Source organism: Anabrus simplex, chromosome 11 (genome assembly GCF_040414725.1).
Source record: "Anabrus simplex isolate iqAnaSimp1 chromosome 11, ASM4041472v1, whole genome shotgun sequence".
Taxonomy (NCBI): Eukaryota; Metazoa; Arthropoda; class Insecta; order Orthoptera; family Tettigoniidae; genus Anabrus; species Anabrus simplex.
In genome coordinates, this window is record NC_090275.1 from 70,077,015 (window position 1) to 70,101,743 (window position 24,729).

General features: G+C 41.9%; 1 protein-coding gene across 3 annotated transcripts in view; it reads left to right on the forward strand.

Moving 5' to 3' along the window:
* The window catches only part of LOC136883539 (arylalkylamine N-acetyltransferase 1), a 110,522-nt gene extending 86,417 nt beyond the window's left edge, over positions 1–24,105 (forward strand). For all 3 annotated transcript variants that reach the window (XM_068229761.1, XM_067155911.2, XM_067155912.1), the window contains exons 2-4: positions 12,333–12,747; positions 16,080–16,226; positions 23,782–24,105. In XM_068229761.1, the coding sequence (XP_068085862.1) occupies positions 12,393–12,747; positions 16,080–16,226; positions 23,782–24,062 (783 nt within the window). In that variant the 5' untranslated portion in view covers positions 12,333–12,392 and the 3' untranslated portion in view covers positions 24,063–24,105. The remainder of the gene's footprint in view (positions 1–12,332; positions 12,748–16,079; positions 16,227–23,781) is intronic.
* The last annotated feature ends 624 nt before the right edge of the window (positions 24,106–24,729 follow it).

A 24,729-nucleotide genomic window follows, 5' to 3' on the forward strand; every position in this document is an offset into this window, starting at 1 on the left:
GTTTTGACATTTTAAATGTCTTAGAACCATGCATTTTACGAAGTAAAGATAATAGTTTGTATTCGTCAAATTGTAATAGTTCATGTCACTTATTATTATAAAAGTAACATACTAATTTTGTCAAACTACTCATTTTTGACACTTGAGGGCAAAGGAGGAGGGCCATTGGAGAAAACTGTAGAATCTAAGTGCACCTAACTAGTAGAATATACAAGTTTTAAAAAAATTTTGAACTTTTTTGAAATACCCTGTATAAAATTAGGCAGTGTTACTTCAGATTTACCGAGCAACTAAGTGGTTTTGCTATCAGCTTGCGTTCGGGAGATAGTGGGATCGAATCCTAGTGTTGGTAGCCCTGAATATGTTTTTCGGTGGTTTCTCATTTTCACACCAGGCAAATGCTGGGGCTGCACCTTTAAGGCCACGGTCGCTTCCTTCCCACTCCCGGCCATTTTCTGTGCCATCGTCGCCATAAGACCAATTAGCCGACTCCGCGGTATAGGGGTAGCCTGCCTATCTCTCACCCGGAGGCACCAAGTTCTATTCTCGGCGTGTAACTCATTAGCACAACTTCGATGCACCCAGACTGTAGATCGGACCAATTACGGTGTATGTGGGGATCTCCTGTACAAGTGGAGGAAAAGACCTTCACCATGTTGTGAGCATGGCGCTGTAAGACTGACTGTTAAGCACTTAATTCAAGAATGCCCACAAAGATCTTACAGTAGTGAATTAAGATACTTCTTCCTAGGGACACCACAAGCACTTCAATACATTTGTAATCTGGGTGTAGAATTATAAATAATGTTCATGTATGCCATACGATAGATAAATAAATAAATAATGTAGATCACAGTCGTTATTCTTGGCTTTCTAGATGGAAGCCGCTATCTCACCGTCAGACAGCTCCTCAATTGTAATCACGTGGCCGCCTTACAAAAATGGTTTCCCTTCTGTGTGCTCTCTGGTTCCGATCTCTCTGGTGCACTGTTTTTGCTATTTGCTTTACGTCGCACCGACACAGGTAGGTCTTATGGCGACGATGGGAGAAGAAGGGGCTAGGAGTGGGAAGGAAGCGGCCGTGGCCTTAATTAAGGTACAACCCCAGCATTTGCCTGGTGTGAAAATGGGGAAACCACGGAAAATCGTCTTCAGAGCTGCCGACAGTGGGGTTCGAACCCACTATCTCCCGAATACTGGATACTGGCCGCACTTAAGCGACTGCAGCTATCGAGCTCGGTCTGGTGCACTGTGCTGTGTGGATACAAGTGGATGTCAGTTCCACAGCGTGTAACTTCCTCTTAGTATGTAGCAGTTTGCTGTCTCTGTAAGGGCATGATACACCTGAATGATGATAAATGTTATTAGAATAGTTAGCCTATACAGTTGCCTCAAAACTGAAAGTGTTCAATAATTGTTTTGATGTTCAAGAAGAGTCCTTTTCCCTGTCGAGGTGTAAATGAATCTACTGCCGTTTGTTTTGTATACCAAGCAATCTTTAGTGTCTGGAACGAGAAAATCTCTGTTGCAGAGCACGTGGGAGAATAGAAAAGCATGAATGCACTTTGTGTGGCGATAGTGGTAACATGAAGTATGTAAATAAGGAAAGTTGGGAAGTAACTGCGAAAAAGTAATGGCATTACTTTTAACGAATTGTTTTTAGTAGTCTGTTACTTCTTCTTCTTCTTCTTCTTCTTCTTCTTCTTCTTCTTCTTTATCTGTTTACCCTCCAGGGTCGGTTTTTCCCTCGGACTTAGCGAGGGATCCCACCTCTACCGCCTCAAGGGCAGTGTCCTGGAGCTTCAGACTCTGGGTCGGGGCATACAACTGGGGAGAATGACCAATCCCTCGCCCAGGTGGCCTCACCTGCTATGCTGAACAGGGGCCTTGCGGGGAGATGGGAAGATTGGAAGGGATAGACAAGGAAGAGGGAAGGAAGCGGCCGTGGCCTTAAGTTAGGTACCATCCATGCACTTGCCTGGAGGAGAAGTGGGAAACCACGGAAAACCACTTCCAGGATGGCTGAGGTGGGATTCTCAGTTGACCTCTCGAGGCTGAATGAATCCCGTTCCAGCCCTCGTACCACTTTTCAAATTACGTGACAGAGCCGAGAATCGAACCCGGGCCTCCGGGGGTGGCAGCTAATCACACTAACCACTACACCACAGAGGCACTGTTACTTTTTTTACAACATGTAATATTTACTCGCAATTTGCTTCTTGAAATAACACTGTAATCGTTACATTCTAGTAACCTATAAATACCGCATAAAAGCAGAAGTTAGAAAAACGTAAGTGATGACAAAATGAAATGTCGTATGGCTTTTAGTGCCGGGATATCCCAGGACGGGTTCGGCTCGCCAGGTGCAGGTCTTTCTATTTGACACCCGTAGGCAACCTGCGCGTCGTAATGAGGATGAAATGATGATGAAGACAACACATACGCCCAGCCCCGTGCAATTGGAATTCACCAATTAAGGTTAAAATCCCCGACCCGGCCGGGTATCGAACGCGGCACCCTCTGAACCGAAGGACAGCACGCTGACCGTTCAGCCAACGAGTCAACGTAAGCGATGATGATGATACATTTTTCAGTTCTGCTACGACAGGGAACTCCCGTGGCTCAGATGGCAACGTACTGGCCTCTCACCACTGGGTTCTGTGGTTCAAATCCGTGCCATTCGATGTGAGATTTGTGCTGGACAAAGCGAAGGCGGGACAGGTTTTTCTCCGGGTGCTCCGGTACGACCCCGTCATCTTTCATTCTACCAACACTTAATCATTGAATATCAGCTGTCAGTCATTAATCACTGCCCCATTGGAGTGCGGCAGGCTTCGGCAACCGGCACAATCCCTATCCTCACCGCTAGATGGGGGTTTCGTTCATTCAATTCAACACCTCCTAGATATAAGGCCTCACAACCGTTCTGGGAATATACTGTGACGTCAGCATCGGCAGGCAAGCTTGCGTTTAATGGTGCCAATTGCTAATACCGTTGTACATAATGGTACTGATGTGTTGGGTACTCAACTGTAAGGAGAAATGCGACAGTGATAACGAAGTGCATGCATTAAGTTTCCGAAAGACGAGGTTATGCGGCAGATATGTTTACGTGCAATTCCAAGACAAGACTACAGATTTAGGTACTAATAACTCAGTGGTGAGTAACTATTATTATTACATTCTCACACAATCATAATGAGCATAGGCCTATGACGTATTTAACTACACGCAACAGCTGGTGATATGTAGGTATATTTACTCTTCAATGATATAAGGTTATGTTAGCTCACAATCATGGGATATATTATTTCAACGGTATAATTTTATTATTATTATTATTATTATTATTATTATTATTATTATTATTATTATTATTATTATTATTATTATTATTATTATTATTATTATACGCATTAAAACATACCACCTACAAGAGCTGCTAGTGTAGGCCGATTCACTCCGTAAATGCATGAATTTCGCTCACGGTGATACATTATTTTAAGTTATGCCACAGACATTTCAAAGTCGGTGATATTTTATGGGAAATAACTGGTACTGATCGTCACGAAAAACTTTTAACTACTCCTCTTCCAAGACCATGACTGCCCATCATATTTATCGTCACATTCTGGCAGGTGAAGAGAAGAACCAGGCAAAAAAGTAGAATAGAAAGAGAAGCAATAAACAGAGCCGTTGAAGATAGTACATATCTCATACCGTACACAGAGTTTCAATTCACAATCTTACACAACTGAAAAGTACAATAAACATGTTGTTACCTGATGGTTGTTGTACTGTGATAAAGGGAACGTAAGTAATTTTTCTGTACGTCGATACATCAAGGCAACCATACTACATAGCATATGTAATCATCTAATAGGACATGGCCTTTATTCTAAACGGGTTTTATTAAAGTATAAAATATTTCTAATGTATATGTGAACAAAATTACTAATACAAGTGCGGTTATATTCTTTAGTTACAAAACATCATAGCTGCCTTACAAGGAATGAGTGTAACAATGTGTAGAATGATTCAAGAAATAAGTTAATTCTAGTCCTAGTTGGTGAATTGAACACCGAGGATGATGTCTCCACAGTTAATTTAATAGTCGTAGTTAAAACATTTCTTAGTTCATAAAGGAGTGTGTGTATGATTTTCTTGTAATTTGTTCAACCTTCTGCCTGATATCTCCTCATGTTTACAAATTTACGGCCGCCCCGTGGTGAAGGGATATAATGCCTGCCTCTTACCCGGAGGACCCAAGTTCGATTCCCGGCCAAGTCAGGGATTGTTATCTAGATCTGAGGGCTGGTTCGAGGTCGACTCAGTCTACGTGATTACATTTGCGAGCTATCGTACGGTGAGATAGCGGCCCTGGTCTAGAAAGCCAAGAATAACGGCCGAGAGGATTCATCCTGCCGAACACAAAACACCTCGTAATCTGCAGGCCTTCGGGCTGAGCAGGGCCAAGGCCAAGCCCTTCAGGGCTGTTGCGCTGTGCGATTTTACAAATTTATGAGACATAGTAGCAATTTAATATTGCCACATGTCAGTACTTTTAAAAGAGTAGGCTCTGGTCTAAACGGTAGTCCAATATTAGGACAGAAACTTACATACTTTCTGGAATACATAAAACGTAAAGTTCAAGGTTTCGAACAGAATGGCAAATTGGTAACATCGATGGTAGGTGAAATTCTCATTAAACCATACATGAACTTCAAGGGATGAAACATTGTAGGCTCATGTGCAAATACTGCCAGTGATACTACGTCAGCTTAGATGTTAGGCCTATGCTAATATTATACGTGCTAGTTTTCTTTTAAGATCATGTAATGCCTATTTAAATTGAAATATATTTGTAACATCCTGTTGTGCTATTAGCGATTCGGCCTAAGTAAGTTAACATTGCAAGATGCTGTCGTGTTTTACAACTGTTTGCTGTTTATTTTTAATGGCAGAGTCACTAAAATATGGTAATAACGACAGTATAATTCAGTATACTTTAAAATTTAAACGCTATTTGTTAGTAAAAAAATTATACCATTGGCAAAAAATATTAAAATCATGTCTGTGTTTAACCATGTTCCGCGTTTCTCTGCATTGCCATCGCCTCCGTAGCGTGACGTCACCACGCTGTTGTTAGGTCTTATTATCTAGGAGGTGTTGTTCAATTCCTGACCCGGTCGAATGACTGGAAACAGGCAGTGGATTTCTTCGCTATAAGAGAACTAGTAGCTTCACCAGGGCTCGATGAGGTACTTTGGTACCTCTTCAGTATTTCCAAAGACATCAGACGTATCCTACAATATCCCTCATTGCAGAAGATGTGCTTAACAAACACAGATTTTTTTAGTGCCCCTGTCAGACGTCTTTTCGGTAAATGCAAAGATGTGCTTTCACCTAAGAGATCGAAGCTTGGCAGTGAGAATTTTAAGAGCTAATTGTTTTATAAATTTTATAAGTGGCAAATTATTTTGCTAGTGGCTTTACGTCGCACCGACACAGATAGGTCTTATGGCGACGATGGGATAAGAAAGACCTAAGAGTTGGAAGGAAGCGATCGTAGCCTTAATTAAGGTACAGCCTGGTGCGAAAACGGGAAACCACGTAAAATCATCATCAGGACTGCCAACAGTGGGGTTCGAACCCAAAGCTCACAGCTGCGCGCCTCTAACCGCACGGCCAACTCGCTCGGTAATTTGTAATTTGTTGATTACTTATTGAAAAAGAGATTTGCAATTGTGACTGAGTAAAATATTGTTCAGGTAACTGTAATTCAGTGTCCGCCTCTGTGGTGTAGTGGTTGAGTGTGATTAGCTGCCACTCCCGGAGGCCCGGGTTGAAAAGTGGTAGGAGGACTAGAACGAGGTCCAGTAAGCCTCGGGAGGTCAACTGAGTAGAAGGGGTTCTATTCTCACCTCAGCCATCCTGGAAGTGGTTTTCCGTGGTTTCCCACTTCTCCTCCAGGAAAATGCCGGGATGGTACCTAACTTAATGCCACGGCCACTTCCTTCTCTATCCTTTCCAATCTTCCCATCCCCCCTAAAGGCCAATGTTCAGCATAACTGGTGAGGCAGTATGGGCGAGGTACTAGTCCTCCTCCCCAGTTTTATCCCCGACCCACAGTCTCACGTTCCAGGACACTGCACTTGAGGTGGTAGAGGTAGGATCCCTCACTGATTACGAGGGAAAAACCAACTCTGGACGGCAAAGGGGTTAAGAAAGAGAGAACAACTGTAATCTAGCCCAATTACTTTCTCTACGTACTTCTCCCATCACTGTAAATAAGTGTAGGCCTATGTAAGTAGAATGAGTGTTTTCGTCCTTTAAAATCTGTATGCAACAATGTAAACTGTAACCGTCTGGTAAACTAGCATGCAGCACCATACAAAGGTAGCTTTTACTTGTACTTATATCTGTCCCCGAAAATTGTGAAAACATTCTGGTAACGTTAGAGTAATAGACCCCAACGGGCTACTTCTCTTCTTCGAGTTATTGCACCGTACAGAACTCATAAGCACAACTCTGATGCACCCAGACCAATAGCATGTTTGCCTTGTAACTGACAGACTGCATGTGAAGATAGCGTGCCGGTCGTTAAAGAGACAATTGCGAGGACTATAGACGACATTATACTCTCTTTTTTTCCCAGAGCTGGAGTCTGACAGTTGAGTGGCAAAGTGCTGAACTACAGAAAATAAACTAACACCAGCACAAAATGTTGCCAAGAATAGACAGTGCCACGCCCCTCTCACGGGCTCTCGTTGTTTTGAAAGTCGTGGTCATGATTCATTCTCTAGAGCTTTATATTATTTTTATAATCCTAGAGCACACATTATAACATACATGAAAGGAAAAATCTTTAATCTTAAAGCGAGAATTTTAAAAACTCGGTTACAAGTTCCAATATTTCTCATTGCCTCTCCTCAAAAGCTTCCTATGATCAACAGATTATGCAGATGTAAATCACAAAATCACGACTGGAATATTTTACACGGAACAAAATAATTAAGTGCTAGGAATCACAAAGCGTAACTAAATAACAACCAAAATAACAAGTTCGTAACTAAATGACAGTCACTATCAACTGCGACTAAACTAATCTAAAAGTAACCTTCAACTTATAACTAGTAAGCTAATTATGAACAGGAAAAAGAATGACTGTATGTGTGGAATGAAATAAAAACTGTCTGTCAATACAACTACAGGATCTCTCATGTAAACTCAGACCGAACGCATGGTGTTTGCACTCTGCGCTACGGCAGCTGCCTCAGCCGAACTTATGTCGCGCGCGGCCGCCCTGCTTTAAACATGTATACAATTTTATATGAAATCTTACCTTATAGAACAGGGCCTCTCAGGGTGCATGCGCGTGGTGCATGCACTGTGCACGGTGCAAAAGACGACTTGGCTTGGTTGACCAGAGTGCAGACCCCCCACTTCTCGATTTGGAGCAATAGCGCTGTCTCTCTCTTTCCTCACGCCTGTCTCGCTCGCTCCGCCTGTCTCCCTCTCCCCCACTTGCGCCGTAGCGCTCCAAATCCGGGCTGAGTTGGGCCGAGCATAGCCGAGTAGCCCAGAGACGAAGCGTTGATCCGAGCCATACCGAGCGGCACCGAGCGGCACCGATGCACAGTGCACGGAGCTCTTGCGCCTCGCTCTGCACGCGTGAGATTTTGGGCGTTTGAGAGGCCCTGTTATACACTGACTGACAGAGCAAATGCAACACCAAGAAGGAGTGGTTCGAAAGGGATGAAAGTTGGGGAAAAACAGAGACAGCACGGACGAACAATTGATGTTTATTTCAAACCGATATGCAGGTTACACAATGCGCACGGCATCGACTCACTAGGATGTAGGACCACCGCGAGTGGCGATGCACGCAGAAACACGTCGAGGTACAGAGTCAATAAGAGTGCGGATGGTGTCCTGGGGGATGGTTCTCCATTCTCTGTCAACCATTTGCCACAGTTGGTCGTCCGTACGAGCCTGGGGCAGAGTTTGCAAACGGCGTCCAATGAGATCCCACACGTGTTCGATTGATGAGAGATCCGGAGAGTACGCTGGCCACGGAAGCATCTGTACACCTCGTAGAGCCTGTTGGGAGATGCGAGCAGTGTGTGGGCGGGCATTATCCTGCTGAAACAGAGCATTGGGCAGCCCCTGAAGGTACGGGAGTGCCACCGGCCGCAGCACATGCTGCACGTAGCGGTGGGCATTTAACGTGCCTTGAATACGCACTAGAGGTGACGTGGAATCATACGCAATAGCGCCCCAAACCATGATGCCACGTTGTCTAGCGGTAGGGCGCTCCACAGTTACTGCCGGATTTGACCTTTCTCCACGCCGACGCCACACGCGTCTGCGGTGACTATCACTGACAGAACAGAAGCGTGACTCATCGGAGAACACGACGTTCCGCCATTCCCTCATCCAAGTCGCTCTAGCCCGGCACCATGCCAGGCGTGCACGTCTATGCTGTGGAGTCAATGGTAGTCTTCTGAGCGGACGCTGGGAGTGCAGGCCTCCTTCAACCAATCGACGGGAAATTGTTCTGGTCGATATTGGAACAGCCAGGGTGTCTTGCACATGCTGAAGAATGGCGGTTGACGTGGCGTGCGGGGTTGCCACCGCTTGGCGGCGGATGCGCCGATCCTCGCGTGCTGACGTCACTCGGGCTGCGCCTGGACCCCTCGCACGTGCCACATGTCCCTGCGCCAACCATCTTCGCCACAGGCGCTGCACCGTGGACACATCCCTATGGGTATCGGCTGCGATTTGACGCAGCGACCAACCTGCCCTTCTCAGCCCGATCACCATACCCCTCGTAAAGTCGTCTGTCTGCTGGAAACGCCTCCGTTGACAGCGGCCTAGCATTCTTAGCTATACACGTGTCCTGTGGCACACGACAACACGTTCTACAATGACTGTCGGCTGAGAAATCACGGTACGAAGTGGGCCATTCGCCAACGCCGTGTCCCATTTATCGTTCGCTACTTGCGCAGCACAGCGGTGCATTTCACATCATGAGCATACCTCAGTGACGTCAGTCTACCCTGCAATTGGCATAAATTTCTGACCACTCCTTCTTGGTGTTGCATTTGCTCTGTCAGTCAGTGTAGAAGATGCTGGAAGTGTCGTCCTTCCTGCGTTATACAGGCACTGTATCTGGTAACCACATTCTGGCTGACACGAGTGAGTTCTGCCATTGTCATGTTTCTGATTTCATTCGTAATGTTTTCTTTCAGTTCCTCCAATGTGTGAGGATTTGTTCGATACACTTTTTCTTTCAATTTACCCATAAGTAAAAATCACACACTGTTAGATCTGGAGAACGAGGAGGAAATAGACCAGCACTGATCACTCTGTCTGCAAACACTTCCGAGATTGTAAGAAGGGAATCTTCTGCTGTACGAGAAGGGGCTGAATCTTGTTTAAACAACTCACGCAATTTTTCTCCTTCCGTTAACTGATGGAAGTATGGCGTCAAAATGTCATCTTGGTACCTCTCTTCAATTTACTGTCGTCTCGAAAAAATAGGCCCAATTATTCGTCTTGCAACTAACAGCACACCAAACACCAATCTTCCTATCATAATGAGGGACATCATAAACACTATTAGGATTTTCTGCACACCAATAGCGAGAGTAATGACTGTTCACTCGACAACTAAAATGAAACCATAACTTTTACAATCTCGGAAGTGCTTGCAGACAGAGTGATCAGTGCTGGTGTATTTCCTCCTCGTTCTCCAGATCTAACAGTGTGTGATTTTTACTTATGGGATAAACTGAAAGAAAAAGTGTATCGAACAAATCCTCACACATTGGAGGAACTGAAAGAAAACATTACGAATGAAATCAGAAACATATAAATGGTGAAACAATGGAGGTTGTTCCTAGTTTCATCTACTTGGGCTCCAAAATAACTGCTGATGACGATTGCAGCCATGAAATTAAGAGACGCTTGCTCCTTGGGAGGAAGGCAATGGCCAACCTTGATAACGTTTTCAAGAGTAGAGACGTAACTTTAAGAACGAAGATTCGTATAGTGAAGGCTATGGTCTTCCCAGTAGCAATGTACGGAAGCGAAACCTGGACAGTAAGAAAGGCTGAGCGCCGAAGAATAGATGCATTTGAACTATGGTGTTGGAGAAAACTCCTTAGAGTTCCGTGGACTGCGAAGAGATCTAATAAGTCCATATCACAGGAAATCAACCCAGGCTGTTCACTGGAAGGTCAAATACTCAGGCAAAAACTAAAGTACTTCGGTCATATCATGAGAAAACATGATTCACTGGAAAAGACCTTAATGCTGGGGAAGACTGATGGTAACAGGAGAAGAGGGCGACAACAGATGAGGTGGATTGATGACATCAAGGAAGCCACGGCTCTCAATTTAGAAAGACTTCGGAAAATAGTATACGACAGGAAGAAATGGCGCACTTTGGTCTATGGGGTCACGGAGAGTCGAAAGCGACTAAACGACTAACAACAACAACAACAACAACAACAATAATAACTCTCCCCATGTTAACATCTGAGATTCAGACTGGCGACTCATGCTTGCCAGGTCGAACACGTGCAGGCTGCTTGCAAGGTCAAGAACTATGTGCGAGCCTCACATACTGCAGCTGCCATAGCGCAGAGTACAAACACCATCCGTTCGGTACCTGTACTGTACGCAGACACAATGATAAAATAACGTAACACAAAAGGGGATATAAAGCGTAATTTGCCGGTAAACGGCACCAAGTGACAATAAGATATAAACACTCGGTTTAGCGCCATGAACATGTCAACGTTGCCTACGTTACCATGGCAACAACACGCCCATTTTCGCAACGCCAGCGTCAATGTCTCGAAAAAAAGACCTATAGTTGTTTTTTTCTCCTGTTGAATTTGGAGAACTCGTTCCGGACAAATGTGCCACACGGTGCGCGGGAGGGGAAGTGTACACTCGCTTCTACAATAATTCCTACAAACATTCCTACCGCTCCTCCCGGAAAATTAAACATCTCAGATTGAACTGCTTGGGCTTCGATGAACTGTACTTGGTTTAGGACAATGACTAATATATGCTACAATATGAATTTTCGATTAGTAGTATCGCTTTAGGTCCGCCTCTATGGTTAGTGTGATTAGCTGCCACCCCCGGAAGGCCGGGTTCGATTCCCAGCTCTGCCACGATATTTGAAAAGTGGTACGAGGACTGGAACGGAGTCCACTCAGCCTCGGGACGTCAACTGAGTAGAGGAGTTTTGATTCCCACCTCGCCATCCTCGAAATTGTTTTCTGTGGTTTCCCACCTCTCCTCCAGGCAAATGCCGGGACGGTACCTAACTTAAGGCCACGGCCGCTTCCTTGTCTGTCCTTTCCAATCTTCCCTACACCACAAGGTCCCTGTTCAGCATAGGAGGTGAGGCCACCTGAGCGAGGTATTGGCCATCCTTCTCAGTTGTATCCCCCGACCAAAAGTCTCACGCTCCAGAACACCGCCCTTGGGGCGGTAGAGGTGGGATCCCTCACTGAACCCGAGGGAAAATCCAACCCTGGAGGGTAAACGGAGTAAGAAAGAAGGAAAGAAGTATCGCTTTAGGAGCCAGCTCCGTAATGTCACGATGGCGTGTCTGTCTCTTACCCTGTGGCCCCAGTTCGATTCCCGACCAAATCAGAGATTTCAAGGTCGACTCAGCCTACGTGATCACAACTGAGGATCTATCTGCCGGTGTATAGGCCTATATATTAATTTATATACTATTTGCCTTACGTCTCACCGGCACAGATAGGTCTTATGGCGACGACGGGATAGGAAAGGCTTAGGAATGGGAAGGAAGTGGCCTTAATTAAGGTACAGCGCCACCATTTGCCTGGTGTGAAAATGGGAAACCGCGGAAAACCATCTTCGGAGCTGCCGGCAGTGGAGTTCGAACCCACTATCTCCCGGTTGCAAACTCATAACTGCGCGCCCCTAACCGCAAGGCCAACTCACCCGGTACTACCTGCCATGAGATAGCGGCCCCGGTGTAGAAAGCGAAGAACGGCCGAGAGGATTTGTCCTGCGCCACATATTGAAAACCTTTAAAAAAACTTCAGAAAGAGAGTATTTTTTACAAGGATAGGTACATCATAAAATTACACAGAATATTCCTGAGAGATAAATCTTTATCCCATTGTTTTCCAATAATTGGAACACTTCTTGTCAATCATTTTACAGACCGTAAAGATAAGAAATAAGGCAGTCAGATCATCCATATTATTAAAAATCCCTTCCTGAAATTTTGTCCCTGTTGTACATAGCAGTGACTGATGTCTGTGTTGTTACAGTGGAGAAGCGTAATTGTGGCCAGAAGGACAACGCACAATCTTTTCGTCCAACAGCAGAAGATGATGGCGACAACAGGGGGAGTAACGAAAGTCGACAACGTTGTCATCCTACCAGTACCTGAGTCAAGATATAAAGATGTACTAGATCATGTGACTCCAATATTCCTGAGAGATGAACCTCTGTCCCACTGCTTCCCAGTCTGTACTAACGGTCAACGAGAGAGAGACTTTCGAGAGTACGCCACAAGCCAGCTGCAGAGCGGGTTATGTGTAACAGCATTGGAACCCCAGGGAGAATACACAGGAAATGTGGATGAACTGATCAGAACAGGCAAAGTGGTAGGATCTTGCCTCAATCGAGCCCTGGCCATATCCAAGATAGTGGAGGACAGTATACAGTTACAGATCACACCAGGTGAGTAGAGGGAGTACTGTTCCTGATCACTAGGGCCCGGATTTAAAAAAAATGCATATGCGCATATCCAAATGCACATTTTGAACGTTACCGCATATTTCGAGCGTTAGTGCATGTACGGACATATTTTTCTCTTACGTGTGATGGATTATCTAAGATTTCTGAACGAAATGAAAAATTTAATGAACTTTGCGCAATAGCTATTTCCTTCTTTCTGACATTACACTTTCCTTCTCCTTAGAGTAGCCTCCCGAAAGTGCGTTCATCAGTTAACTTGCTCTTCGAATGCTGCAGTGTTTCACCTGATTAAACTGTAAAAATGCCTAAATTTTTACCAGAAGAATGTTTCGAGCAGTCCGTGCCAGTGTTAAAGTATTACCCATTTACGTCCGTCGACGTAGAACGATAATTTTCAGCGTATAAGTTACTTCTGGCCGACAACAGCAAACTCCTGAAAACATTGAAAAATTGTTGGAACTTACTGACATGTATCATTTTGCAAGAAATTAAACGTGTTTATCAATTTAACACTGAGTTAAAATTATATAATGCGACTGGTAATTGTATTTTATTTTAGTGCATATTTTCGTGCATATTTACAACACCTTTAGTGCATATGAGCATGCATATTTTCGGAGTTTTTAGTGCATATGAATCCGGGCCCTACTGATCACAAAGATGGTACCTGAAAGCAATGTCGGTCTTATTGGAGACGGGAGAGGCACCAATATAGCAGCAGGATTGACGACACCGTTCGTGGATAGGGTTGTCAGGTGTACGGATTTACCCAGGACAATACGTTGGGCGTTCAGTCTGAGCAGTAGTCACTTGGTAAGCTGTTGCGCCGTGTTTTCTTTTCGTTGTTGTTATTTTGCACTGCCCTTTAAACAATGCACTGAGTACACTGAATGTTCCAATTTCCAAAAAAAAATCAAATTCCTGTACTTTAAAATCTCGCGCGTTAGAACATAGTGCCGTTGTTAATATCAGGGGCGGAGCGTGATGTCGGCGGTTGCAGAGTTGGCTTCGGCAGGTCCGACGGCTCTGCACTCTGACCGACCAACCGAGCCAGAGGAGGGGAGGACGCGGCTTTATGCCTCTGCATTCGAGAGACGGAGAGGGGCTGGTCCCCACCGTCAGCTGTCCTGAGAAGGTTTTCCGTGGTTTTCCATTCTCCTGCACTAAGGCGGATGCCGGGACAGTTCCTAGTATAGGCCACGGTCTCCAACTCCCTCACCTTCTCCGAGCATCTCCTTCACCGTAACAAATCTCCTGGTCTGAGAGACGGCATCACCGTCTAGGAGGCCCGCCTCCCCCTTCAGGGGAGGAATGAAAATATTTTAGTAGAAGTGATATTGTTGCAGTATTGCACAACTCCCAATAATTTTAAACTTCATTTGTCACATTTACTTTTAATTGTTTAGTTTTCTTTCTTTTTACAATTTGATTTACATCGCACCAACACAGATGGGTCTCATGGCGATGAGTGGGATAGGAAAGGGCTAGGAGTAGGAAGGAAATGACCGTGGTCTTCACTAAGTTACAGCCCCAGCATTTTCCTGGTGTGAAAATGGGAAAAACCATCTTCAGGGCTGCTGACAGTGGGGTTCAAACCCACTATCTCCCAAGACCCAAAGCACGCGACCACTTGCTCGGTAATTTTTTCGTTTAATAAACCTAACATATATTCTAAAATATGTTAAAATCAACCATCTTTGGTCATTCGATGCAGTAATGCTTGGTAATGGACCAATAAAAGCTGCCGGCTTCGAATCCAACTGAGGGACTTTTGCTTTCCTGCGGCAACTCCCAAGCGCCAAGCGTAAGCTTGTAGGCTACATAGCATCAGGTCCTTGGGTGTTGCATGAGACCAGCAAGCCCCTTGTCAAGAAACAACTCCAAATGTCCCCATTAGATTGCAGCAGATGACTTCATGTCTGCTTTCTCTCCTCTCGCAACGGTAATTTCCTTTCCAAGCTACTAGAATATGCCATATCAGACCACCCACAATATTACTAACATTTGGCACCAATGAAAAACAGGGTACATTTTCAATCCAAGAGAGGTAAGAATGTAGTTACACTGTTTAATTAGCCTCTTATGTCCTGTGTTTCAATTGCCAGATATATTCCAGTTTAAACAGGAATGTAGCTCATTCCTTAACGATAATAGTGTTTCTTGTTTCTGTAAGCTTCTCATATAAAAATGTGACATTAGAAAATTTCGTGCAACACCCAGCTTCAAATACCACCAGCCACCACTGTTAAAAGTGTGCAGTTCTGAATGCAGTATATGGCAAAATAAACAGTACTGAAATTACAGACATGCTCTTAACATCAAGATACGTCATTTAACATGAAAGTTGACAATGGCAACTCGTATTTAACTGGGGTGGTACAGCAGGTGTTCAAAATGTGCAACCTTACGTCTTATGCACTGTTGATAACATACTAACATGTTGATAAACACAGGTTGCCATAAAGACATAAAATGATTGTTCTTCTCCGGTAATTCATAGCATGCTGAATGGATCTGTTTTACGGTCAGATGACCTAACTAGGAAGCAATACCTGAAGTAGAAGAGATCATTTCTTTACACTCGCATCATGTCTAGCTACATTTGGCGAAAATAAGAAAACAACACAGTTTGAAATTGTAACAAAGGTAAGTCATTGTTCATTAATTCAAGTTTTGTCCACTCTCGAACAAAGAATGCACTGTTGTGTTGTGTCACCTACAGTGACTCTATATGTATAGTGTGGCCAAGTCCAGTCCAGCTTCCAAACACTAATAGGCCTATATACACACAGTATAAGCAAAATAAATAACATCATAAAATACTGAACTAGTCTATTCTTTATTGAAACAATAATAATATCACTCTCCTTCATCTATTAGCTGATTGACTACTTGGCTAAAACATGGCACCGACACAGATAGGTCTTATGATGACAATGGGATAGGAAAGGGCTAGAAGTGGGAAGGAAGTGTGAAGGTACAGCCCCAGCATTTGCCTGGTGTGAAAACCATGCAAAACCATCTTTAGGGCTGCCAACAGTGGGGTTCGAAGCACTATCTCCTGAATGCAGGCTCACAGCTGCGCACCCCTAACCGCATGACCAACTCACTCGGTGATTAAGTAAAAGAGAAGGTATTTACTTATTCTGCCACATTCTCAAATTTTAACCATCCCTTACCTAGGTGAATTCATTGAAGAATACTTAATAAATAGCTGGACATAACTGATCTATGATGTTCATTCTACCTCCTTTTTACGGTCAAACTTTACCATGAGCAAACTCAATGATTGGAAATTTGTTTTCTCTCTTCAGACACAGAAGATGTTGACCCTCTAATCAGAAGTGTTATGAGGTTATTGACTACTGTCCACCTCAAGCTGGACATCTTTTCTGCGCTGTCTGTAGACGAGGTGCTAGAGATTGGTCTAGCATCAGTAGAACCAACTCACGTGGGAAAAGGTATGTATTGCTAATATAATTGAGCAGTCATGTATCAGGTGGCCATCATTCTTAAAACTATGGTCAGGTTGGTATTATTATAATTTAGTTTAATACTTTCATGGCCAAGAATAGTTGATATGATATTCTTGTGGAGGGTAAAGGAGATGTATCAAGAGAGCATGAATTATGTGAAAGTAGGAGGAGAGAAAACAGATAGATTAGAACAGAAGAATGGTCGGAAACAAGTTAGTGCACTCTTACCATTACTTTTCATTGTAGAAACAGACAATATAATGAAATGGAAATGGTGTATGGCTTTTAGTGCCGGGAGTGCCCAAGGACAAGTTCGGCTTGCCAGATGCAGGTCTTTTGATTTGACTCCCGTAGGCGACCTGCGCGTCATGATGAGGATGAAATGATGATGAAGATGGCACATACACCTAGCCCCAGTGCCAGCGGAATTAACCAATTATGGTTAAAATTCCCAACCCTGCCGGGAATCAAACCCGGGACTCCAGTGGCCAAAGACCAGCATGCTAACCATTTAGCCTTGGAGCCGACAGACAATATAATGAGAGTGGCAGAGGGAATTGGGGAAGGTAAGTTGAAATCAATGCTGTTTGAAAACAATTTGATGGTGTGAGGAAATAGGAGGGAGGGAGTTAGGAGCAGTTGGATGCATTATTATCATTATCATCATCGTAGAACCCTTTCAGCATGCTGGGTAGGGTAGTGTTGAACAAGTCTTCGCCATCACTGTCTGTCCAGAAATGCCTTCTCTCTCCTCACTGACTCCCAATTCCCTCCTCTTCTCTCCACATCCTCTCTTAGCTGGTGTAGCCATCTCTTCATAGGTTTTCCCACTGGCCTTCTTCCTTCAACCCTTCCTTTCAGGCATGCTCATGTGCCAGGCATTTGTTTTACATGTCCATACCATGTTAGTCTCAAAGTCTTTAGCTTCTCTTCTATGAAGGACTTCCAATTCTATTCTGATGACATCATTCCTTACATGGTCTTGATGTGCTTTTAGAAGGATAGTTTGTAGTAACTTCATTTTGCATGCCTGCAGTTTACTAACCCCTCTTGCATGTTTCTAGACTGTATGAGAGACTGGGCACGAAGTATGACTTTTACAGAATCATCTTGGTTTTCATGGGCACCTTGTTATCCCAAAGTAGTGTAGATGTCTTTCCAGAGTGTAGAAGTTGGATGCATGGAATGAAATAATAATACAAGGGTATGAAATTTAGAATAAAGAACAGTGAGGTGGTGCTAACAATTAGCAAATACAGTAGAGACAATACGTGACACTCTGCAAGATATCGAGGGACAGAGATTAGAGCTCTGTGTAGCGGATTGTCCTGGAGTTACTGATTCTGCCATAAGAGCACGTGTATTTGTTTGTGAAGTTTTTGGCATTATTTATGCATTTGCATTAGTAAATAGTAGCGTGTGTCATTCCTTTATATCTCCTGTCAATATGAGTGGAAAGATATGTGCTGCGTTTGGCTGCAATAACTATGCAGTGCAGAAGGATTTGCGGTTTTTCTTCTGTTTCCCTCATGACAAGAAAATGTAAGTAAATACTGTGTTTGCATATTCTTCCAATTACAGAGAGATTTTTATAATACTTCCTAAACTTCTGACCTGCACGACCCATATTTTAACTGGCTTATTTTATCGTATTAGTGCAGCAGTTAACCTTCAATACCGATGTGTTGTTGCAGATGTGATCTGTGGGTTTTGATTTAATTCAGGAAAATGCATATGCATATGTGTGTGGCTGGTTGTGTTCCAAGTTACCTCATTTGGAATGCCATAATGCGTTGTCAAGCACTGAAGACAATATGGGTGATTTAAGAAATGTACATATTTTGTTGAAACAATATTATGATGCAAATTTGCTTTACCCTAATGTAATGGCATATTGCTTATAGGAAAATTTTGAATGATTTTACAGCTAAATTTATAGATTTTCTTTCTGTTAGTAGGCTTCAAGTTAAAAGGAAAATTGTCCAGCTCTTAAAAGGAAATTCAATGAATCGTGTGTGTAAGGAATGTGCCAATATTTTTATTGACAAGTGCCCTAATGTGATGATACAATGCTTTTAAATGAGAAAAAAAGACAAATCTAGCCGTGAAAGTTCAGGGAGGTATGCTAAAACTAAAAAAAGTAGTGCATAAATGAAAGATCTAGCCCTTTCACAGCAGTCCATTTCACATCTTGATTATATGTCTAATTTCAGTCTTTAAATAATAACCTGTTAAATAATTCTTCATTCATTTATCCAGAATTGCTTTAGCAACTTTGAAGTTAATATTTTAGTAACACTTTCTGTTTTGATGTAATTTATTTATCCATTTCCATATATACATTTCCATTGATATTTGAATTTAGCGTGAATTTCCAAGTCATGCCATTAAGAGCGCCACTTGCGAACTGTCTCCCATTTTAACAAGGCTAAATTTTGAAGTGTCGCGTATTATCTCTACTGTATTTGCAATTAGGAAGAAGAATAGACCAATAACTGGAGTAAGGACTGGTGGGGATCAAATCAGGAAGGTGGAGAGCTTCAAGTGCTTAGGGCAGCTTAATAGAGAAAAATGGAAGAGATGATAAGGAAAAGAGTGACAAGTAGAAACATTCCTCAAAAAGATATATGTACATTTTTCCACAACAGTACTTGGAAAAGCATAGAATCATGGATATGAATTTGGGCTTAGAAGATGAGAGAGCAAGTACAGATTCTTTGGTTGTACCCCTCTTAGTAGCCTCTTACGACAAGCAGGGGTACATATAACGCATCCTTTCACTACACCCACAGGGGAGATAAAGAGTTCTGATAAATACGTAGCATCATGATCTACGTCCAACAATATGGCAGCTGATCCAGCACACAACATTCCCATGTCATGTTGCAAGATAGTCCCACCTATCAAGATCCATGTCCAAAAAAATGGTCGCTGATTTAGCACACTATTTTATGGCCATAAATATTCATAAAAATACATATTATGAGAAAACTTCTGCTGCCATTTGTGACGTTACCATGTGCAAGGGCTTTGCTGTGACCTAGACTAAAACCACTCAAAGAGGGTGGAAATTTGTTTAAAACACAGTGCCATTTGTACCTACTGTATACAGAAGGCAATGAGGAAAAAGATAACAAAGACTTAGTATAGACAGAAGAGGATACTGGTTGCCTGGTTACCATGGTGTCAGTTTTCTGTCTGTGCAAAATTGCCTACACTAAATTAATGATGCCAATTCCAGATAGGCCTCCAGACCAGAAACATATCCATGTTAAAATGTTGGAAAACTTTTGTGAAGTAAAGACTTCCCCATGAAACAGCAAAAGAGTGATATAGCAGATGTACTCTATCCCAATACAGACATATGCTTCAGGAACTTGGGTAATGGAGGGAAGAGAGAGAAGAATAATAGAAGTTACTTAAGACAATAGTTGTCACAGCTCTATTGCAAGAGAGAGAGAGAGAGAGAGAGAGAGCAAAAATTACAACAGACATATCCGAACACTTCATAAACTTTGGGCACTAGCTATGATATACCCATCAGTCATCTGGCTCCATGGCTAAATGGTTAGCGTTCTGGCCTTTGGTCACAAGAGTCCCGGGTTTGATTCCCGGCAGTGTCAGGAATTTTAACCATCATTGGTTAATTTTTCTGACACGAGGGCTGGGTGTATGTGTCATCTTCATCATCACTTCATCCTCATCACGATGTGCAGATCGCCTACGGGCGTCAAGTGAGCCGAACATGTCCTCTGTCACTCCCGGCACTAAAAACCAAATGCCATTTCGTATTGCCTATCAGTCAACTTTGTTCTCACATGTGGCATGTCTTGAACTGATTATAAAAGTCTTCATACTGTGCTTCTTTTATATATTTTAAAAGTTTCCCAACATCATCCAATGTCTCCTTTTGTATGGGAATAGGTATTTTTTTTTTTTTTTGCACTTGTTACATTCAATGAAAAGCATGGGTCATTAGCCCTACTGACATATGACTTAGCACTCACTCGTTCTTTCATTTTAGTATTGTACTAATAGTGCAGAAACTGTTTCACTGTTTCGGAACAAATTATACTTTTGCACTTATACTACTGTAATGTCTTTTCCATTGTTTCACCCAAAACAGGAATCTTCTTGTAAAAAGGGATCCACCTTACATTTCTGGATTTATTCCAGGTCTGCCACATATTTATTTCTAAAATGAGGCAACTCCCGGAGTTGCCCCGTTAGCAGTAAACATAAATTTAAGTCTCTCTCTACACAAGGCAAGGTACTGGATACATCCTGGTTTAACATCAATTGATGTGTTTGTTTCCAAAGAGAGTGAAACAAACAAAAATAGCATCTTCCATTTATTTAGAGTTATTCGTTTTCAGTAATAACAGATACAATTTTAAATACAGTGGGATATAGTGGGTAACTCATTGAGTGACTATGTGTAAATGTTATCAGTTTCAATATAATCTAGTTTGGATCAGTGATATAAGAGGAAGATACATTGTTTATACAGTGGACTCTGGTTAATTCGACATTGGATCATAAAAAAATTGGATAATTTGAATAACAGTTTGTTGCCTTTGAAATTTCTATTCTAACCAATACCAAAAAAAAAAAAAAATTGTCTTTAATTCAAATTTTCAAAGCTTAAATTTGGATAATTCAAAGTCAGGATTGTATCACAAGTTACTTTTGTAACGGTTCCATGAATTGAAACCTTCAAATAATTCCTAAGCAGCATTCTCCCCAGAAATTTTAGTGAGCTGGGCCGGGAATACCTTGTAAAAAATTAATATGATAAAAAATCAATTTATTTCCCTCAGGGCATTATCAATATCAGACAGTTAAACATTAACTGCAAAACTGAATTATTTTAGTGTTATTATCAAGAACAAGCCATAACAAGAGTATTTTGAACTTCTAGTGTTTTACTGCTTGTTTATAATCATGAACCATTGGGGCTAACCACTCTTGCTGTGACGGGTTTTTGACATCATGCGGACTAGAGAGCTCGCATCCAATTCAAAGCTAATCCAGGCACCGCTTGCACATGACATTACAAGTGAAACCTTTAAAGTCCGAAGTAATTAGTGAAATTATGCTGACAATAATGAAGATTTATAATTTAAATAGTTTTACAGCATTTAAAATTCAATTTGGAGCACTCAGTGACTCAAATATGTATTAATATTATCTAACTAGCACATGTCTAGGTTATGTTAGCCAGCTGGTCTGTAAAAACGACAGGGTGGTGTGCCCATTAAACAGGTCCTAGTAAGAACACTGCCAAGAGTTCTCTATTTTTATTGAATGAGGGAAAATCAAAAAGTAAGTTATGCTTCCAAGTTATGGCCATTTATGAAACCCTTCTATACATAGGCAACATACCACTTTTCTACATAGTCCCCAAGAGATTATAAACATTTCTCAGACCGGTGAACCAATGTTTCAATTCCGGATGCGTAGAAATCACCTGCAGCGCTATGTAACCACCTGGAGACACCTCCTCATCATTTTGGAATTGCCGTCCACCGAGATCCTTTTGCAGCTTACCGAACACATGGTAATCACATGGCGCTAAGTCTGGACTGTATGGTGGATGTTGCCACTCTCACTTGAATCGCTGCAGCATTTCAGACATTTGGTGGGCCATGTGAGGTGTTGCGTTATTGTGCAATTTTCCAAGCGATTATCATGTGTTTGGTAAGCTGAAAAAGGATGAGGAGGTGAAAGCAGCTGTATCCAGGTGGTTACATACAAATTCAGAATCGAGAAGTTGGTTGACCGTTCTGAGAAATGTTTACAAATTCTTGGAGTCTATGTGGAAAAGTGAACTTAAATTGTATGTTGTTATAGACGTATTGGAAGAATAAATTACTTTTTGATTTGCCCTCGTAGCTTCCTAGTTATGGTCAGGTAGTTGCTATTGTTAGCAGATTTTACCTTTATCTCTGTGACTGTCAATGAGTGTAGGATCAGTATGGCCTTGGCCATCGCTTGTCTACGGGCACCCGCACTTGGCCACCGGAAATCTTTCACTTCCTCCATTCAGATGTCATCAACCTTGGGATGTGAACAAACAATTTAAAATTGTTCCTGTAAGGTTTCAAAAAAAAAAAACGGGGGGGGGGGGGGAACTAATGCACAAATTGTTCCAAAAGAACTAGAAATGCACATAGAACCTGAGCAATGGCAAGAAGTAGTGACTGATGTCAGTTATGACATGTATTTAGCTGTTGATATTGAAGTTCCAGTATGTGGAGATATGACAGGAAATGAGATTCTGCAAGAAGTGCTACAAAATTCCAATTCATCCAATGATGAAGAGGATAGTAGTCATGACATCATAGAAGAGCCTGTACCGACCACATCTGACGCTTTCAAAATGCTAGGAAGTTTAAGAAGATTTATTCAAGCTCAGTCAAATGTTTATGATGACATGTTTCAAGCTTTAAATGAAATTGAAGATTTGGTCTACCATGTAAAACAAAACAAACCCAAACAAACACTAAAATCACTAACTTTTTAAAGTAAACAATGGAATTAGTGTGCCAAATTATATATTGTAAATGCTGTTGTTTTGTAAGTGTTTGTACAGTATATTTTTGTGTGAAAACTTACAGCTGTCTCTCCAATTATTATACTCACAGAGTGAATAAGATTTTTCTTAATTTTTTGGGATATATGCTGGTAGTATATATGGACTGGTGAATGATTACACTCCCTGTATTGTGTGAATATTTTACATGTTTTACAATACATTTCCTATACAAAAACAATTTGATAATCAACAATTTTCTTCACACTGAACTAACTAAAATACTAATAGGTACTTTACGAAGTCAGACCTAGCTGCAGTCACTTGTAATGCATTTTCTTGCCAGTTCCTAGGAATCTCCAAGCTTCATTTATTCTTTCTATGCACATATTCTAGTTGTTAATAACGCCTTCAGGCTTGATTTCTTTCCTCTGTGTCAAACAAATGATTTCTATTGGGTTCAAGTCAAGAGAATTTTTTGGCCAGTCCTATACATTAATTTCCTGATTCTCTAGGATAGCTGTAATAGATTTTGGCTCATGTCTCGGTGCAGTATCCAGTGTGGCTGTATAATCTTTGTTTGAGATAGAAGTTAGTAGCTTTAACCTAGCTCATGTTGATCCCTCTCCATTGTTTCGTAAACAACACACAAACGTCTTTAAAAATACAGTACCTACCATTGAGTATAATAATTTCAATACAGGACAACGTGGCAGCTGTTAAGGTACGGCAGAATGCATAATAACGTAATAATTATTCCTTACAAGGAATTTATTATTGTGTGAATTTATACAGTACTGTACTATATTTTCGTTAAAATAGTCATTCTTTGTTAATTTGAATTTTGGATAATACAGTTTTTGTCTGATTCCCCTTGGAGTTTGAATTAAAAGGAGTCCACTGTATTTATGATGTGTATGCCTTCAGGGCTAATGTTCAATTTGCAAATAAAGTGATTTGAATTAAAGAACTTGGGAGGTCAAATAAATATTCCATTTTTAACAGGTCTTGCAACAAAAATGATGCGAGCTAGTCTTGAACTTGGAGCAAAGAGAGGTTTTAAAGTGGCCAAAGCAGATGCAACAGGGATAGCCTCAGCAAAAGCCTGTCAGCGTGCAGGCATGACGCCAATCTACAGACTTCCATATGCTGACTACAAAGTGGATGGCAAAGTAGTGTTTGGTAATACTGGTGCAAGCAATTCAGCTCTTCAAGTCCTAGCAGCCAGCCTACAGGCAACTCCTCCATATGTTCTACCTCTCAATAACTTTAAGTGTAAAGTGTGATACAAAGTGGATGTTATCAATAAATTATTGTTTTTCACCAAAATGCACTGTAATCTTTTTAAACAACCAAAGACATAATATGAATAACACATATCCCAAGAACATTCGGTGTAAAAAAGATGTCTAGACGAACCATCATCAAACAAGAATATAGTCCTGTAAGATATCAAACTCTTGTCATATAATCATATGTAAGTAGCCCATTTGCAAAACATGTTACGTCCACCAGAAAATTTTTATATCATGTTAGCCTCATTTGTGGAAGGATTATCCAATCTCATTATCACAATCCTCAGAATTGAGAGAACAACATGAGAGAGAGTTCTTAGTACTTCTTGTATCAACAACTTTCTTGAACATCATCTATTCGTAGTAGAAAGATGGGTTCTTCAATCTCTGAAACTAATTTTGAGCATAAATTTATAAGTTACCAGTACCTGAAAAAGAAAACAAATGATAACAGTATTACACTCGAAAAATTCTTGAAAGAACATCATCATGTGTTGATTTTTATGACTTGATAGATGCACTTTCTATTCATATTGTAATGGTTATAGCGTCCGCCATGCCAAGTCGCTACGCGCCGGGGGCGTCATTGTATCGGCCCCACCCACCTTACGCTCGAGCACGCCAATCGCGAACAACACTTAAGCACTGGGCCGGCCCT